Source organism: Chroicocephalus ridibundus, unplaced genomic scaffold, assembly GCF_963924245.1.
Source record: "Chroicocephalus ridibundus unplaced genomic scaffold, bChrRid1.1 SCAFFOLD_26, whole genome shotgun sequence".
NCBI lineage: Eukaryota > Metazoa > Chordata > Aves > Charadriiformes > Laridae > Chroicocephalus > Chroicocephalus ridibundus.
The window spans coordinates 514,040-533,106 of NW_026961775.1; the positions used below are offsets into that span (position 1 = coordinate 514,040).

General features: G+C 52.4%; 2 protein-coding genes across 2 annotated transcripts; one reads left to right on the plus strand and one right to left on the minus strand.

Annotated features, from left to right (window-relative positions):
- Positions 1-807: 807 nt before the first annotated feature.
- On the minus strand, positions 808-1,719 carry LOC134509708 (olfactory receptor 14J1-like; the record flags this gene model as incomplete). The annotated part of the gene is made up of 1 exon (XM_063322311.1): positions 808-1,719. A coding segment is annotated over exon 1 (912 nt), but the record flags the coding sequence as incomplete, so codon positions are not given.
- A 14,803-nt stretch (positions 1,720-16,522) lies between these two features.
- LOC134509698 (olfactory receptor 14A16-like) lies at positions 16,523-17,461 on the plus strand. Its single transcript, XM_063322301.1, has one exon. The coding sequence runs from the start codon at positions 16,523-16,525 to the stop codon at positions 17,459-17,461; it is 939 nt and encodes a 312-aa protein (XP_063178371.1).
- The last annotated feature ends 1,606 nt before the right edge of the window (positions 17,462-19,067 follow it).

Genomic DNA, 19,067 nt, shown 5'->3' on the forward strand with positions numbered 1-19,067 from the left:
AGGCCCATGCCTTCAACCCCACCACTACCAAATCCTGGAGACGGACACCAATTCCACAAGCCCTGGCTCTGCACCACAAACACTCTGGTGTGAGTCCTCACCCCGCATGGTCACACGGTACAAGCTGCACTCCGAGGATTTTTCCTCCTGGGCACTTTCCAGCCCAGCCCAGCTCCCTCCAAGCTCTGCCACCTCCCCTGCCCTCTCTCCATCCCAGCCCAGTCTGCGCTGGCCCAACAGCAGAGCCTGCCCCAGGGTGCTGCAGAGCTCTGGGCACTCACTCCACAGCCACAGCCCCTCTGAAGGGCACCGCAGCTGCTGGGGGGCAGAGGAGGGTCAGCCCCAGAGACGGGGGGCATTTGGGCACAAGAAAAAGGCAGTCAGTGGGCCCCTGTGTCCTCCTCCCCAGGATGTTCTGAGGGGTCTGCAGCCCCTCTGTGCCATCCCCTCTCCCCAGCCCAGTACAAGAGCCCCGGCCCTGGGGACCCTCAGGCAGCTCCTGCCGCCCCAGTGACAGAGTGGCACTGGGACAGCCTGCCCCAGGCTGCTGCAGCCAGAAAGGTCTTCTGATCTCCCGTTTATTCAGCCCTGCTGCTGGTGGGTCTCAGAAAAAGAAGTTGGAGCTGGTTCATGTATTTTATTTAAACACACAGAGGGACTGAGTCTTCATTTACATAAGTATTTTGTGTCACAGACGAGAGGTGAAAAGTTAAGGAGGAGGGGAGGAATAGTGAATGCTTGTCACACCAGATAGGGGAATCCATTGCAGAGGAAGGTACACAGTCTATGGCTGATGAAAAAATGTCGAATCAGTTTCCTCAGGGCATCCTTGAGCTCCTGGTTCCTCATGCTGTAGATGAGGGGGTTCACTGCTGGAGGCACCACCGAGTACAGAATTGACAGCACTAGGTCTAGAACGGGGGAGGTGATGGAGGGGTTCTTCAAGTAGGAAAAAAATGAAGTACTGATAAACAGTGAGACAATGACCAGGTGAGGGAGGCACGTGGAAAAGGCTTTGTGCCGTCCCTGCTGTGAGGGCATCCTCAGCACAGCCCTGAAGATCTGCACATAGGACACCACAATGAAAAGAAAACACACAAAAGCAAAAAAGGTACTAAAAGAAAGGAGCCCAACTTCCCTGAGGTAGTCTGAGTCTGAGCAGGAGAGCTTGAGGATCTGGGGGATTTCACAGAAGAACTGGTCTAGGCCATTCCCTTGGCAGAGAGGTATTGAAAATGTATTGGCAGTGTGCAGCAGAGCACTGAGAAAGCCACTGCCCCAGGCAGCTGCTGCCATGTGGACACAAGCTCTGCTGCCCAGGAGGGACCCATAGTGCAGGGGTTTGCAGATGGCAACATACCGGTCATAGGCCATGACGGTGAGAAGATAAAACTCTGCTGAGATCAAGCTAACAAACAGGAAGACCTGGGCAGCACATCCCGAGAAGGAGATGGCTCTGGTGTCCCAGAGGGAGTTGGCCATGGCTTTGGGCAGAGTGGTGGAGATGCAGCCCAGGTCGAGGAGGGCGAGGTTGAGGAGGAAGAAGTACATGGGGGTGTGGAGGCGGTGGTCACAGGCTACGGCAGTGATGATGAGGCCATTGCCCAGGAGGGCAGCCAGGTAGATGCCCAGGAAGAGGCAGAAGTGCAAGAGCTGCAGCTCCCGCGTGTCTGCGAATGCCAGGAGGAGGAAGTGGGTGATGGAGCTGCCGTTGGACATCAGATCCCTCTGCACATGGGGGCCTGTCCATGATGGAAACAGCAGTGAAGAGTGAGGACAAACACCTCTGAGCAGAACCTGTTGCACTCCCAGGTCCCCTGGCTGCAGAACACAGCTGGGGGGTTGTTTTGTTTATTTTGATCCTGTTACCCCTGGCCCACTTGAGAAATCATGTTTGAAGGTAGAAATTCCTGGCATTTCTGCTACCCTACGACTGCTATTGTGAGAGTCCTGGGAGGCAATAGGACAGACCCTTAGTGCAGAAGGAGCAGAGCTGGTCTCTCCATCCGTCCTGCTCTCAGCTGCTTTTTGCCAGCCCCGCTTTGGTTTGGAGGATGATCCCATGGAGAACAGAGTCGTCCAGTTCCAAAGCCCATCTCCAAGGGAGTCCATCTAAAAACTCCCCTCCCCAGTGAAGAGCTGTCAGCTTTTGGATGCCCAGAAGATGGGGTGCCCTTTGGGGAGAGTTAACGTTATCCCCACCCCATGGACTGCATTGCCTAGACACCCAGAGGTTAGAAGAGGCCTTGGGCACCAGGGACACATCTGCATGGCAGGACCTGCAGGGTCAGTGGCTGAGCTGCTGATGAAGCCCCCACCCCAGAGAGACTGAAAACAAGAGCAACAGCAGCAGCAGGGACGGGTGGAGAAGCAAGGAGAAATGCCCCGATGCTTCTTCTGAAGGGAGACATGGCCTGGGAAGGACAGAGGGTGCTCAGGAGAGTCCCTTCTGCTGCAGCTATGGCCACAGATGAGGCAGCTGCTGCCCTGGATCCCACATCCTTGAGGGCAGAAGCTCACTGGGCAGGGTTAGAGTTGGCACTGGCAGGAGGCAGAGTTCCTCTGAAGCACCGGGACCCTGCTCTGAAGGACAGCCCTGGGCACCCCTGGCTGCACACCCGCCTTCATGCCCCTGCAACCATCCCCAGGAGAAGGCAGCCACCGTGTCCTGTCCCTCTGATGGTGCTGCAGGGAAGCCCTGCTCTGCAGCACACCCTTCTCCTCCTCTACACCAGAGAAAGATCCCACAGGCTGTGGGCTACGACAGCTTTATGAGAACCCTTCAGGATGGGCAGCGGCATTGCCCTGCAGCCTCACACTTACCGTGCAGAGGGCTGGGAAGCTTTCTCCCACAGTGAGCTCTCAGCTCTCCTCCCAATCACAACTGCCTTCACGCTCTCTCTGCATTGATGGTCTCATCCTCAGTGCCTGCAGGCAGCGCCTTCAGCCCTGCTGCCTGCTTCACATCAGCTTCCTTTGTCCCAAGAGCCTGGCCCAGCTCAGCACCAGAGGAGCAGCCCAAGGCATTTTAATGACCCCTCGGGTGGGTTTGGGGTGGAGTCCCTGAACCTCAGACACTGAGAGGAAGTTGAAGAAACTGCTCAAGATGACAAACTCAGATGTAAACTCCAAGGTTTCTTAATGGTCCCACTGAGGACCATTACCAACAAAGCCTCCCCCGGGGGCTTGTTAGAGCAGAAAACTGGAGGCAATAATGACAGGTAGGTAAAGGGAAATTAAAGGTGGCTCTGATGCTGAGCAAACCTGAAGGTGTTACTCCTTTGGTGTCCCATACCTGCACCTCTTTCTTTGAAGGCACCCAATTGTCTTTTTGATTTCACCCCAGTATCTCACTGCCCTTACTGATATCTCTCCATCCTCCCTGTCTGTTTCTGGAAAGACAAAGCCATGGGCTGGTCCAGCCACCCCCTGGGTGTCCTCTTGTACCACAGCACTGCCCTTGGAGTGACAGTTTCTTCTGGTCATTTCTGGTCTCAACCTCCCAATCCAAACTTTGTGGCATCCTTCCTTTCTCCTGCTTTTTTTTCCACCATGAAGAAAAGCTCCAGCATCTCTGAAACCACCTTCAAGCAGTTACAGGTCATGGCTGTGACGCTCTGAGCCCCCACTTCACCAGGCTGAAGGAGACCAGGACCCTCAGCCTGCCCTCACGGGGCGTGTGCTTGAGACCATGAATCCCATATTGGCAGAGCTTCTCTGGATACTCTCCATTCCTCCCCACTTGTCTAGAACAGGAAGCCCCAGTGAGGGGCACACGAGCCCCGAGGTGGCCACTCCAGGTTTCAGTGGAGTGAGATGACAGCTCCCCTGGTGTGGGTGACCCACACTCCTCCTAATGCAGCGCCCTCCCTACAATATGCACCCACTCTTCCAGCAGCCTTACTTTTCCAGTCACGCAGACACTTCTGTGGGATGTGGCAATTCTGTCTGAGGTTATGGAAACCTCTGCTTTTCTCTTACTTCCCTTCCTGTCAATTTCTCCAACTGAATGTGGCGCTTTTGTTCAGGCTTCTCAATGTCTTAAGAATTCCTAAAAACCTTCTAGTTGGCTTAGCTTGAATTTTTTTCTCCACTCCCATTTCCTCTGATTTCCCCATTGGTTAGCTAAACCAGAGAGACTACTAATGTGCGTCTCTGCTAATTCTCATCAGGTCTTTCCTGCTACTTTTTTAACGCCCTTTTATTTTTGTGTATTTTTCCAGATATCTGTAAAACTAAATCTTCATGTGGTGTTAGCTCTCATAGAGACTGTGAATTTGAATCTGAGGTCTTTACATTTTCCCTTTGCTGTATTGAGTGCCGCCGACTTTGGTTTAATACAACATTTTCAGTTGACCTTCAGTTTTACTCTAGACTCCCAGGGTGAGATTCACTTCTAACTTTAGAAGTCTGCAATGGCAGCTAAAGAAGTTTTTCTACACAGTTGTGGAGATGTATAGAAACACCTGCTTTTGAGGTTTCAAAGATCATTTGGTACCAATAATGCACTACTTTTTGCAAAAAGGGATATATCTTAGCTATATCGGTGAACTTTTATGCCTGTTTAGAATCATAGAATGTGTTGGGTTGGAAGGGACCTCTAAAGGCCATCTAGTGCAACCCCCCTGCAGTCAGCAGGGACATCTTCAACTAGATGAGGTTGCTCAGAGCCTCATCAAGCCTGGCCTTGAACACCTCCAGGGATGGGGCCTCCACCCCCTCTCTGGGCAACCTGGGCCAGTGTCTCACCACCCTCCTGATAAAGAACTTCTTCCAAACGTCTAATCTAAACCCGCTCTGCTCTAGTTTAAAACCATTGCCCCTCATCGCTACATGCCCTTGCAAACAGCCCCTCCCCCGCTTTCTTGTAGGCCCCCTTCGGGTACTGGAAGGCCGCTATCAGGTCTCCCTGGAGCCTTCTCTTCTCCACGCTGAATCATGGAATCACAGAATGATGGAATTTTGAGGGTTGTAAGGGAACTTAAAGATCATCTAGTTCCAACCCCCCTGCCACGGGCAGGGGCATCTCCCACTAGATCAGGTTGCTCAGAGCCCCATCCAGGGCTTCCACCACCTCTCTGGGTAACCCGTTCCAGTGTCTTACCACCCTCCTGGTTAAGAACTTCTTCCTGACGTCCAGTCTGAATAGTCCCGTCTCCAGTTTTAATCCATTCCCTCTAGTCCTACCATTACCCGACATCCTAAAAAGTCCCTCACCAGCTTTCTTGTAGGCCCCCTTAAGATACTGGTAGGCCACTAGAAGGTCTCCTCAGAGCCTTCTTTTCTCCAGAATGAACAACCCCAGCTCTCTCAGTCTGTCCTCATAGGAGAGGTGCTCCAGCCCTCTGATCATCCTTGTGGCCCTTCTCTGGACGCGTTCCAGCGCGTCCATATCTCTCTTGTAGTAGGGGCTCCAGAACTGGATGCAATACTCCAGGTGGGGTCTCACGAGAGTGGAGTAGAGGGGGAGAATCACCTCCCTCACCCTGCTGGCCACACTTCTCCTGATGCAGCCCAGGAGACGATTGGCTTTCTGGGCTGCTAGTGCATGGTGATGGCTCATGTGCAGCTTCTCATCTACCAGCGCCCCCAAGTCCTTTTCTTCAGGGCCGCTCTCAAGCCAGTCACTGCCCAGCCTATATCGGTGCTTGGGATTGGCCCGACCCAGATGGAGGGCCTTGCACTTGGTCTTGTTGAACTTCATGAGGTTGGCATGGGCCCACCTCTCCAGCTTGTCAAGGTCACTCTGGATGGCATCCTTTCCCTCCAGCCTGTCAGCCGCCCCACACAGCTTGGTGTCATCGGCAAACTTGCTGAGGGTGCACTCTACGCCACTGTCCATGTCGCTGACGAAGATGTTAAACAAGACCGGTCCCAGTACTGATCCTTGAGGGACTCCACTTGTCACTGGCCTCCACTTGGACATGGACCCATTGACAGCCACTCCTTGGGTGCAGCCGTCAAGCCAGTTCTTTATCCACTGAATTGTCAGTCCATCAAGCCCATATTTTATCAGCTTGGAGACCAGGATGTCACGCGGGACAGTGTCAAAGGCTTTGCTCAGGTCCAGGTAAATGACGTCAGTTGCTCTCCCCTTGTCTATTGATGTTGCGACCTTCTCATAGAAGGCCACCAGGTTTGTCAGGCACGATTTTCCCTTGGTGAAGCCATGTTGATTGTACCAATTACCTCTTCATTATTCTTCTGCCTCAGCAGTGCCTCCAGGAGGATCTGCTCCATAATCTTACCAGGCACGGAGGTGAGACTGACTGGCCTAGAGTTCCCTGGTTCCTCCTTCTTTCCCTTTTTGAAAATGGGGATTATGTTTCCCCTTTTCCAGTCAGTGGGGACTTCACCAGACTGCCATGACTTTTGGAATATAATAGAGAGCGGTTTAGCAACCTCATGCACCAGTTCCTTTGGTACCCGTGGGTGTATCCCATCAGGTCCCATGGACTTGTTCACTCTCAGGTTCATCAGATGGTCATGAACCTGATCTTCAGTTACAACGGGCAGTTCTGTCCAACACCTGCCATTGTCTTCTGTGACTCCGGGAGTGTGGCTGGAGCCCTTGCCAGTGAAGACTGAGGAAAAGAAGTCGTTGAGAACCTCGGCCTTTTCCATGTCACTTGTCACCAGCTCCCCCATTTCCTTTCGGAGGGGGCCCACACCTTCCCTAGTCTTCTTCTTACCTATATGTACCTATAGAAATTTTTGCTGTTGAACAACCCCAGGTCCCTCTGGATGACATCCTGTCCCTCTGGAGCGTCAACCACACCACTCAGCTTGCTGTCATCGGCAAACTTGCTGAGGGTGCACTTGATCCCACTGTCTAAATCATTGATGAAGATATTAAACAGCACCTGTCCCAAGACGGATCCCTGAGGGACACCACTTGTTACCCCTCTGCATCTGGACATCGAGCCATTGACCACTGGATGACCACCTCTGGATGCGAACCTTCTGCCAGTTCCTTATCCACATAACAGTCCTCCCATCAAATCCGACTTTAACTGACTGCCATGACTTTTCCAACATCATGAAGAGTGTCTTGGCAACTACATCAGCCAATTCCCTCAGGACTCTGGGGTGCATCAGGCCCCATGGACTTGTGTATGTTCACATTCCTCAGGTGGTCACAAACTTTGTCTTCACTTACAGTGGGAGGGACTTTGTCCCCCAGGTCCCCGTCTTGAAGTCCTTCAACTTGGGAGGTGTGAGGAGAGAGGCTGCCAGTGAAGACTAAGGCAAAAAAATTGTTGAGAACCTCAGCCTTCTCCTCATCTGTTGTTACCAGTTTGCCATTCTCAGTCATCAGGGAGGGCACGCTTTCTTTAACCTTCCTTTTCTGGTTGACTTACCTGTAGAAGCCCTTCTTGTTATTCTTAGCATCCCTTGCCAAGTTCAGCTCCAGCCACGCCTTGGCCTTCCTGACCTCAACCGGGCAGCATCCCTATACTCTTCACAGGACACCTGATCCTGCTTGAACTGCCTGTGCAATTCCTTCTTGCCTTTTAATTTGACCAGCAGGTCCCAACTCAGCCATTCTGGTCTCTTCCCTTTCTTGCTTGATTTCTTACACCTGGGGATCAAGAGCCCTTGTGCTCTATGGAAAGCGTCCTTGAAGACCTGCCAGCTCTCTTCTGCCCCCTTGTCCCTGAGGACCATTTCCCAGGGGGTCCTATTGACTAACTCCACGACGATCCGGAGGTTTGCTTTCCTAAAATTCAAGGTCCTGACTACGCCCTTGTCTGACACATATCCCTTAGCACTGTGAACTCCATCAGTGCATGGTCACTGCACGCCAGGCTGCCTCCAATCTTGACATCCCCAATGAGCTCACTCGCACTGGTGACTGTCAGGTCCAGTATGGCATCCCCTCGGGCAGGGCTGTCTATTTCCTGTCTTAGGAAGTTGTCGTCGAGGCATTCCAGGAACCTCCTGGATTGTCTACGGCTCACCGTGTTACTTTTCCAGCAGGTGTCAGGGTGGTTGAAATCCCCCAGCAGGAGGAGAGCCTTCGAGCGCGATGCCTCCTGTAGCTGCAGGAAGAAGGCTTCATCAGCAGGTTCCACTTGATCAGGTGGCCTGTAGTAGACACCAACCACCAGGTTCCCCTTGTTGCCTCAGTCTCTAATGCCTACCCATAAGCTTTTGACTTCCTCTTGGCTGTTCTTTGGGGACATCTCTTCACACTCTATCCCTTGCTTAACAGAGAGGGCAACACCTCTGCCCCTCCTTCCTCAACAGCTTGTAGCTATTGATAGCCACATTCCAGCCATAGGATTCGTCCCACCAGGTTTCAGTAATGGCCACTAGGTCATAGCTTTCCAGCAGCATGGTAGTTTCCAGCTCCTCCTGTTTGCTACCCATGTTGCGTGCGTTTGTGTAGAGGCACTTCAGCTGGGCTGTTGCCTGTGTTACCTTCTTAGAGGAGATCACCTTGAGGTGTTTCATGGGTGTTTCCCTGTTGACTCCAACAACCTCAGAAGCCCCTGGCTCATCTCTGTAAGACTTTGACTATGATGCAGTGTCCCCAGCATGCCCCCGGGCAACAGGTCAGAGGCCCTCACTAGCGCCCTGTCCCCCTAACCCTGATGTGTTATCCCACAGCTGGTCACAGACAAGCCTGATATTAACATCCCCCTCCCCCTTCACATCTAGTTTAAAGCCCTGTCGATCAGCCCCACAATCTCTTGAGCAAAGACCCTCTTCCCCCTTTGAGAAAGGGGTCTCCCAGGTGATGCCAGCAAGCCCGGTGCCCTGTAGGCCATCCCATTGTCAACAAAAATGAAATTGTGGTGGTGACACCAGCCACGGAGCCATGTATTAATAGACTGGATCCGTCTGTTTCTTCCAATGTCACTGCCTGCAACTGGAAGGAGTGAGGAAAAAATAACCCGTGTCCCAGATTCCCTCACCAACCTTCCCAAGGCCCTGAAGTCCCCCTTGATTGCTCTTGGTCTATGAGGCGCAGCTTCCTCTCCACCTACAAGGAATATCAGTAACGGGTAATAGGCTGAGGACTGTATCAAGCGAGGAAGTTTCCTGGTGATGTCCTTCACCCGGGCTCCAGGAAGACAGCAGGCTTCTCTATGAGGAGGGTCTACCCGGCATATTGGACCCTCTGGTCTCCTCAGGAAGGAGTCACCAACGACCATAACCCTTCTTTTCTTCCTTGTGGTTGTGGTTGTGATACGGGTGGTACGCCATTCTGACTGTGGAGACATCTCTGGTGTGGATTGCCCATCATCCACATCCTCATTTGACTGGCCTTTCTCAACCAGAACCTCATATCTGTTCTTCAGAGGTACCGGGGTGGGGGACAAGGTGGGCAAGGAGGGAGTTCGCCTGCTGCCCCGACCATGAATTTCCCTCCATTCACTCTTTGCATTTAGGCTTCTGTCTTCTGCCTGACAGGGCAGGATACAGGGTGGATCCCGGTGACTTTCTGATAGGTGCTCCTGCTTCAGTTTCAAGGGGGGCAGAGCCTGGCTCCACCAGTCTGTGTCTTGTTCAGCCTCCCTAATGCTCCTTAACCTTTTGACTTCCTCTCACAGCTCTGCCACCAGGCTGAGCAGATGGTTCACCTGTTCACAAGGCACACAGCAGCTGTTACAGCTGCCCCGCGTTACCAGTGAAAGGCTCTGGCACCCCCTGCAGCCTGTGACCTGGATGGCTGTATGTTCCTGTGGGAGCTCTCTCTGGGTTCCCACATCCATTCTGGCTAAGGTTGAGAGCACGGCCTTCTGCCGGGTGGAGACCAGAGCTAAACTCCATCCGAGAGGGTGATGACCGCCTTGTTGTGGTGCTCCCCGGTGACGCCCTGGGTGATGCCCATGTGCTGCATGCTTACTCAGTGCGCAGTGACAAGGTCACTGTGCTCCCAAAAGCCTTCTTTTATGAGGGGGAAAGTGGTCCCAGCGAGTACGCCTCCTTTAGATCTGCCGCCCGTGGTGCTGGCTCTGCCCACACCTCCTCAGCAGACCACCCACGAGCGGCCGGTTTCCAGCACAGGCTGGCTGCTTTTCCCTGCTTCAAAAAGCCCCCAAAGGAGCCCCTCACTGGCCCTTTTTGCTATGATTCCCTTCCCCAGTGCAGACTTACCTGCACAGAGATGGTCACCTCAGCGACTTTCTGTGTGTGCAACTCGATTTAGGAAACTATTGTAAGTCTTGTGGTTGCGAGTGTCTGATTCGATTCAGGAAACTGTCGAACGTGTCCGGTGAACCTTTCCTTTTTTGAATCTTTAAATATGTCACTGTGTTGGTTATAGCAAATTTTGATAAATCACTTTGAGAACTGGCAAATGATGAAGTATTGTTAGAATCGTATGACTTAACCCCGTGTTACTAAATCTGAAATTGCTGCCACCTCAAAGTTGGGCAGGATCCCAAATCAACATTCACAACGAGACTGGACATGAGGAGAAAGAAGTGTCCCATGAAGGACAGTGCTGTGACTCCTGAGGTCACCCAGAGGGAGCCTGGATCAGCGCAATGCTGGGTGTTCCAAGGAACAGGCAGGGAGGAAGAAGAGCTGTCAGGAAAGGCCAGGAGATGCCCCAGTGGGAGCAAGGGGAGGAAACAGGTTGGGTGTCCACAGCCTGCAGGTCTTTGTCCCCTTGGCTGTGGCTGTTGTCTTTGCTACCAAGGCCTGAAAGGAGACACCTTAATCTCATGGAACCGGGGCCTCACTGCTTCCTCGCACCCCCCAGGGAGGCCGGGAGGTGTGGTGCCGTTGTCCTTCACTCGGCATTGCCTACCCCACACCTCACTGCCCCAGGAGGAGCCCTGAGCCAGTGTGAGGGACAGGATCCCCCTTCCCAGGGCTGGCCGCTTGGCGGGATAAAATACATCACGGCTTTACTCAGCATCAGCTCCACCTGCACAGTGCCTTTGCCTCCCTGTAATCACAGCCTCCAGTTGCCTGCTCGAACAAATCCATGGGGAGGCTTGGTCTGTCATGGCCCTCAGTGGGGACAATTAATCCTCCAAGACACTTTGGCGTTTGCTTCAGACTTGAATTCCTGCACAGGTTGTTCAAGCTCCTCTCTGTATCTGGCATTCCTGGGCTCAGCAGCAAATGCCCCATGGGGCTCGTTAAAGTGCAGAAAGCCCTAAAGAGCCACAGCTCTGCCATGATTTTCTTCAGGGCTTCTAGCCTGGTACAGCTCAGTGGAGAAGTCTCAGGAGTCTACTTAAAGTGGAAGGTTTCAAGAAGCACTTAATGAAAAGGTAATTTTTCATTTGGAAAGGGCTTTTCATTAGTCTTTTTATTTTTCCAGAGGAAATGCTTGCAGCTTTCTGCAACTGATACTGAACCAGAGGGTCTCCTAAGGAGGACTGGAGAGGTAGCAACTGCCATCTCCTCGAGGTCCCCCACTGTACAGACAACTTGCCCCCCCACCTCCTCCTCCCCACCATTTCTCTTGGGGCTGCCTGGGACTTGCATTCTTTTCCTACATCAGACTTGTGCGCTGAGTCTGCAGCTGAATGTTCACAGCTCCTTTGCACCAATTCCTGCCCGATTCCCCCTCAGACAAGGGAGTAGACAAGGAGTAAATAGACAAGGGATTCTTACTCAATTTGAACAGCCAGAAAGACAAAATGATACCAATTAATTAAAGAAACCCAATGCATTCCTCCACTATATGCCAAGTCCAAGCCTCCAATAAGCTCCAACTTCCTCAAACGACTAATATAAAAGAAATATGTTGCAGAGATTGATAGGAAGTTCTAAATATACGCACAGTTAGTGAGTTGGCTAAAGAGAGAGTGTGGCAGATTAAGTAAACTGTGCCTTATTCTTGGCCAAATTTCCATCCCAGAGAGCCTTGTCACCAACTCATGTCTCTAGTCATGTCCCTGCCCATGTTACATTATGTGCTTGTTAAACAAAACTTTTCTTCTCCAGCAAACTCTAGCAAAACTCTTCCTTGGAGACAGTCTCTCCTCAAAGTCCCCTTGCAACCATACGGTGAATTGAGATGCAAGAATAAACTCATTACAGTTCCTTCACGTTAACAAGCTCCCAAGGGAAAGTCACGCGGTGTGGAGGGCCCTGGTGGGAATAAAGAGCCTTAGAGGTTCAGCAGGGTCTGCTGAGGGCTGTGGGTGACAAAGCTGCTTCAGGAAATGGAAGCGTGCCTCCCTGGGGGCTAATTGGAGCAGAGAACCAGCGGCAGTGATTTCAGGGTGACAAAGAAAGGAGGCAGAGACATCCTGTGTGCTGTAGCCCCCTGGATGTGCCCTGCCAAGCCAAGGGGCCCAGTGCTAATCCCCAGCTCATTCACATGGGGATGCTTTTGGCCATCACCACATGAGCTTTCCCTCTGCTCACCACCAGGGCCCATACACGCTGAGTGCCTTCCACACTCTTGCCCCTCAGACTCGGCACGACGCAGCTCCCCCTAAGCCTTTGCCTGGACACTAACCCTAATCCCTCACCTGCAGCTCTCATCTGTAGCCCTTCTCTGAACACTAACGCCAAAGCTGAAACCCTCACCACATGCCTCACGCCTAAACCCAAACCCAGCTCCCTCGTCCTGTCACCAACTCAGAGATACTTATTGGTGTGGCCAAGACTGGTGGCAGCCTCGGCTGCAGCGTTCAGCCCCTGGTGGAATTCATGATCTGAAGGGATATATGCCAGCTGAAAACTATAGTCAAGACCCTAAACCTTGGGAAAGGAACTCTCAGCTGTTTTGGTCACTGGTAAATGGGACACGTGTGACCCTCTGGAAGTGCAAGAAGGCCACGTGCAAGGTCCTGCACCTGGGTCGGAGCAATCCCCAGTATCAATACAGACGGACTGATGAATGGATTGAGAGCAACCCTGTAGAGAAGGACTTGGGGATGCTGGTGTGTGAAACATTGGACAAGAGCCGGCAATGTGCACTTGCAGCCCAGAAAGCCAATCATAGCCTGGGCTGCATCTACAGAAGCGTGGCCAGCAGGTGGGGGGAGGGGATTCCCCCTCCCTACTCCAGTCTCATTGAACTTCATCTGGAACACTGTGTGCAGTTCTAGAGGCCCCAGCACAAGAAAGACATGGACCTTATAGAGCAGGTCAAGAGAAGGATCACCAACAACCATTGGAGGGCTGGAAGACCTCTCCTAGGAAGAAAAGCTGAGAGAGTTGAAGTTATTGAGCCTGGAAACAGAAAAGCTCCAAGGAGACCTTCTTGCGGCTTTTGGACGTCCTAATGGCCTAATGGATGTCATGATGAAGGTGGAAAGTGCCACTGTCACCATCTCAGAAACACCAAGGGAAGGGCCAACAAGGAAATGGTGAAAAAGAGTTGGTTCTTTGTAAGGGAGGGGATGAGGATGATCCAAGAGAAGAACTTGAGAGTGGAAAAAGAGTGGAAAAGGGCATGAAAGGTGAATAGAATCATAGAATTGGCTTGGTTGGAAGGGACCTTTCAGATCACCTACTCCAACCATCAACCTAACTCTGACAAAAGCCATCACTAAACCATAGCTCTAAACACTATGTCTGTCCGTCTTTTAAATACCTCCAGGGATGGCACCTCAACCACTTCCCTGGGCAGCCTGTTCCAATGTTTAATAACCCCCTCAGTGTAAAAAGTTTTCCTAATATCCTGTATAAACGTCCCCTCATGCAACTTGAGGCTGTTTCCTCTTGTCCAATTCCCTCTTACTTGGGAGAAGAGACCGATCCCTACCTCTCTACAACCTCCTTTCTGGGAGTCGTAGACAGTCAGAAGTCTCCCCTCAGCCTCTTTTTCTCCGACTAAACAATTCCGTGTCCCTCAGCTGCTCCACATAAAATGATTGTCCAGATCCCTCACCAGCTCCATTGCCCTTCTCTGGACCTGCTCCAGCACCTCAATGTCTTTTTTGTCGTGAGGGGCCCAAAGCTGGACACAGTACTCCAGGTGGGGCCTCACCAGTGCCGAGTACAGGGGGACGATTAATTCCCTACTCCTGCTCACCACACTGTTCCTGATACAGGCCAGGATGCTGTTGGCCTTCTTGGTTACCTGGGCACACTGCTGGCTCATATTCAGCCGGCAGTCGACCAACACCCCCAGGTCCTTTCCTGCAGGGCAGCTCTCCAGCCACTCCTCCCCAGGCTTGTAACACTGCATGGGGTTGGTGTGACCCAAGTGCAGGACCCGGCACTTGGCCTGCTTGAACCTCATACCATTGGCCTTGTCCCATTGATCCAGACTCTCCAGATCCCTCTACAATGCCTTTCTACTTTCAAGCAGGTTGACACTGCCACCCAACTTGGTGTCGTCTGCAAACTTACTGAGGGTGCACTCAATTCCCTCGTCCAGATCATTGATAAAGATCTTAAAGTGAACTGGCCCCAATACCGAGCCCTGGGGAACAAGCATCAGGGTGACCATCTGCACACAAACATTAACAGCTGACCAAATGGAGCTTGAGTCCAGGGGCAGCTGGAGAAACGCTGGGATTTGGCCAACAGAAATGTCTTGAAGTCTTTCAAGGAGAAGTGGCCAGTCCTGCATCCCGGGGAAGAATAACCCCAATGCAGCAGGACAGGCTGGGACCTGATGTGCTGAGCAGTGACCCTGCGGAGACGGGCTGGGCACCCTGAGGGACGCCTCATGAGCCAGTGGTGCACGCTCACTATCAACAAGGCCAGCTGCCTACGGGGCTGCAGGAGGAGGAGCGTGTGCCGCCCAGGCAACTTGAGTCACCTTCCCCTTTGACTCAGCACTGCTGTGGCCCAACGCACACAGCTGTGTCCCAGTGTGCGGCTCCCCATTTTGGAGAAGTGGAGAGGACCTGGAGAGTGTCCAGAGGAGGTCGGCCAAGATGGGCTTTAGGGCCCAGTGCACATGTGCTTGGTGGAGAGGGTGAGGGACCTGGGCTTCTCTGGCCCAGTGGCAGGGAGGCTCTGGGCACTATTGGAATGGCCTGAACCTGGTTGAAGGGTTGTTTGTGAGATGATGGATCTTTTCTTTGGTGGGAAACAGCAGGAGAAAGAAATAATGCAAGAAAGGGCAGCTTGGGAGGTGGACACTGGACAGCAGGAGAAAGAAATGCCACTGCAAGGGCAGTGCTGTGCTGCATCAGATCACCCAGACGGAGTCAGGATCAGCCCAAGGCGTTGTGTTTCAGGAACAGCCAAGGACGATGGAGAGAGATGAGTAAAGGCAGTGAGATGCTGAGGGGAGAGCAAGACGGGGAAGCAGGGGGGATGTCTGCAGCCTGCAGGGGAAGAGGAGCAGATGTGGGACACCATAGCACAGCCTGTGGTGGAGACGATCGAGGGAGTTGGCAAGGCTGAAAGCCCCCAACAGTGCTTATGTCTTTCTCCTCTTGGCTGTGGCTGTCGTCTGTGCCACCAAGGCTACCAGAAGACACCTTATCCTTACAGCACTAGGGCCTTAGCGCCTCCTCTTCCCCACCCGGGAGCCGTCATTCTGTCTTTCTGCCCTTGGCATTGCACGTTCTCCCATCACAATGCCCCAGGAAGAGCCCTGAGCTGTGCTTGTGGGGCAGGATCTCCCTTCCCAGGGGCTGGAGGCCAGGGCTTGGCCCTTTGCCTTCCTCTCACACATTCACCATTAGCCAGCGTCAGAGACACCTCTCCATTGCCTTTGCCTACCTGCCCTCACCGCCTCCAGTTTTCCCTTGAACGAGCCCCCAGGAGCCTTTGGCACTAATGGCCCTCAGTGGGACCCATTAACGCTCCAAGAAACTTTGGAGTTTGCAGCTGACGTTGACTTCTGGAGAGGTTTCATCAGCCTCCCCTGTGTCTGAGCTTCAGGGACTCAACACCAAAACCACCAGAGAGGGCATTAAAATGCCTTGGACTGGTCCTGCTCAGTACAGAAATGGGGGTTGGCCGGGCGGCAGGAATCCGTGTTCGCTGCTCGGGATGGGCATCGGGGGGTAAGCAATTGTACTGCATCACTCCTGGTTTCCTATATTCTTTTGAAATGATTGTCATTTTCTTTCCCGTTACTGGTCTATCAAACTGTCTCTATCTCAACCCATGAGATTTTTATTCCTTTTTCTCCCTCTTCTACCTATCCCTCTGCAGGGGGTCAGGGGGGAGTGAGTCAAAAGCTGCGTGGTCTTTCCCACCCAACAAGGCTGAGCAGTGAGCTGTCTCTGCTCATGTCACTGCAGTTTGAGGACAACCAGGAGTTTCCTTGAGGTTTTCCTGCAGGAATATGCTGAGCAGCTCCTCTGCATTACAAGTGGATTACAGATGAGGTAACTAGTGAATGGCAGAAGCTGTAACCCCTTTCCCACATCCCCACTGCTGTGGAGCAGGGATGACTCCTTGGGAGCCCACAAGCAGAGCTCTGCTCCTCATGGCACACTTGGCCAGCAGCAATGAGAGCTCCAACAAGGGCAATGCAGAAAGCTCCTGGAAAAAAGGACGCAGGCACAGTGTGTTTCCGCAGCTTGGGTTTGGAAGGGCAGGCAATGGGAAGAGATTTGCTCAGAGCTGTCCTGACTTGTGAGTGTGCTTTCCTCCTTTGGCAGTACCTCGGGAACAAAGGGATCCGATGTCCAACAGCAGCTCCATCACCCACTTCCTCCTCCTGGCATTCGCAGACACGCGGGAGCTGCAGCTCTTGCACTTCTGGCTCTTCCTGGGCATCTACCTGGCTGCCCTCCTGGGCAATGGCCTCATCATCACTGCCGTAGCCTGTGACCACCACCTCCACACCCCCATGTACTTCTTCCTCCTCAACCTTGCCCTCCTCGACCTGGGCTGCATCTCCACCACCCTGCCCAAAGCCATCGCCAATTCCCTCTGGGACACCAGGGCCATCTCCTACTCAGGATGTTCTGCCCAGGTCTTTCTGTTTCTACTTTTGATAACATCAGAATATTGTCTTCTCACCATCATGGCCTACGACCGGTACGTTGCCATCTGCAAACCCCTGCACTATGGGTCCCTCCTGGGCAGCAGAGCTTGTGTCCACATGGCAGCAGCTGCCTGGGGCAGTGGCTTTCTCCATGCTCTGCTGCACACGGCCAATACATTTTCAATACCTCTCTGCAAAGGCAATGCTGTGGACCAATTCTTCTGTGAAATCCCCCAGATTCTCAAGCTCTCCTGCTCACAATCAGACTACCTCGGGGAAGTTTGGCTTATGGTGTTTGGTGCCTTTTTTTCTTTTGCATGTTTTGTTTTCATTGTGGTGTCCTATGTGCAGATCTTCAGGGCTGTGCTGAGGATGCCCTCTGGGCAGGGACGGCATAAAGCATTTTCGACATGCCTCCCTCACCTGTCCGTGGTCTCTCTCTTTATCAGTTTTGGCATGTTTGCCTATCTGAAGCCCCGCTCTGTCTCTTCTCCAGTTCTAGACCTAGTGGTGTCAGTTTTGTACTCGGTGGTTCCTCCAGCAGTGAACCCCCTCATCTACAGCATGAGGAACCAGGAGCTCAGGGATGCCCTTAGGAAACTATTGCAATATACTGTATTTCAGCAACGATGAGGTAACTGTCTTTCTCCTACGACTCCCAGCATATTCACTGAAAACAGCAGGACGACCTTTTGTTCATAACCTTCTTTCCTTCCTTCCTTCCTTCCTTTCTTTCTTTCTTTCTCTCATTATTCATTCCTTCCTTCCTTCCTTGCTGCCTTCCTTCCTTGCTGCCTTCCTTCCTTGCTGCCTGCCTTCCTGCCTTCCTTCCTTCCTTCCTTCCTTCTTTCCTTCCTTCCTTCCATTTCTTCCTTCTTTCCTTTCATTCCTTCGTTCTTTTGTTCCTTCATTCCTTTATTCATTCGTTCGTTGGTTCCTTCCTTCATTTCTTGCTTCCTTCCTTGTTTTGTTCCTTATTCCTGCTTTGCTTTCCTTCCTTGCTCTCATTCCTTGCTTTCCTTCCTCTCTTTCTCTGTTTCTCTTTTTTCTCTCGTGCTTTTTTGAGTCTTCCAATAATATTTTTCCTAATCTCACTTCTTAAGCATTCAGGTGTTGTTTCTTGCCCAATGACCTGATGTACATGAGAAGCCAGACTCCCTCCATACTTGAAACAAAATAAAGGCAGCAGCAGAAAATCAAGCAGTGAATGAATGCTTTATTTTGCTTTGCTTACACACGCAGCTTTGGCTTTGCCTGGGCTGAGCTGGGAAGTGCTCGGGGGAGGAAAACACCAGTGCAGAGCTCAGCTGTGTGAGTGTGAAGGCTGGGTGCACACAGCAGTGTTCTCACACAGCCAGGCCTTCTGGAGAGACAGGAAGGACCAGTAGAGCAGGACCTGCTCTGTGCCACGGTCCCTGGACACCCCGGGGAACCTGCCCCAGGGTAATCGTCACCAACCAGCCCCTCACAGCTGCAGCAGCAGCCACTCACCTCAGCTCAGAGAGCTGGTCTGTCCCTCCATGGAGGGACACAAAATGACTGCATCAGAAGTTTGTTCTTGCATCACAGACTTAGGAATACACATTTCATGTGTGTGATGAGATGAATTTGAGGGAGCACAAGTGCCAGCAGCTACTCCTAGGAGTGTCCTGTTGTGGGAAACTCAGCTTATTGAGATCACTTCAGGTTTGGAGTAACATCCGCTGGGTAACCACCACTGGCATGTGCTCCCTTGGGTGTAGGTCATAGAGACATCGAATCATAGAACCACAAAATGTTTTGGGGCTGCCAGCGCACATTGCCAGTTCATGTTCAGTTACTCCAGCCCCAGCATCCTCATGCCCTTCTCTGCAGGGCTGCCCTCAATCCCTTCGTCAACACACTCCATGAGTCTCCTGCACTGCTTACAGCTTCATGGGATGCTCTTCCAGCAGCTGCCAGGGTGACTGGAGTCCCCCAGTAGATCTCAGCCTCTGAGTGTGGTGCTTCCTGGAGGTGAAGTAAGAACGCTTCGTCAAAATGCTCCTCTTGCTCGGGTGGCCTGTAGCAAACCCCAGCCGTGAGGATTCCAGCTGCACAAGGGTGCTCAGCTCCTCCTCTTTGTTCCCCAGGCTGCGTGCGTTGGTACAGAGGCACTTCAGCTGGGCCACTGACCATGACAACTTCTTTAGAGGAACACACCCCAAATCCTATGAAGCATTTCACAGCCGTTTCCCTGTGGGTTCCGAACACACCAGCA

What these genes read in the sequence shown, in the direction of transcription:
- LOC134509698 (XM_063322301.1), top strand. Translation starts at nt 16,523, where the DNA reads ATGTCCAACAGCAGCTCCATCACCCACTTCCTCCTCCTGGCATTCGCA.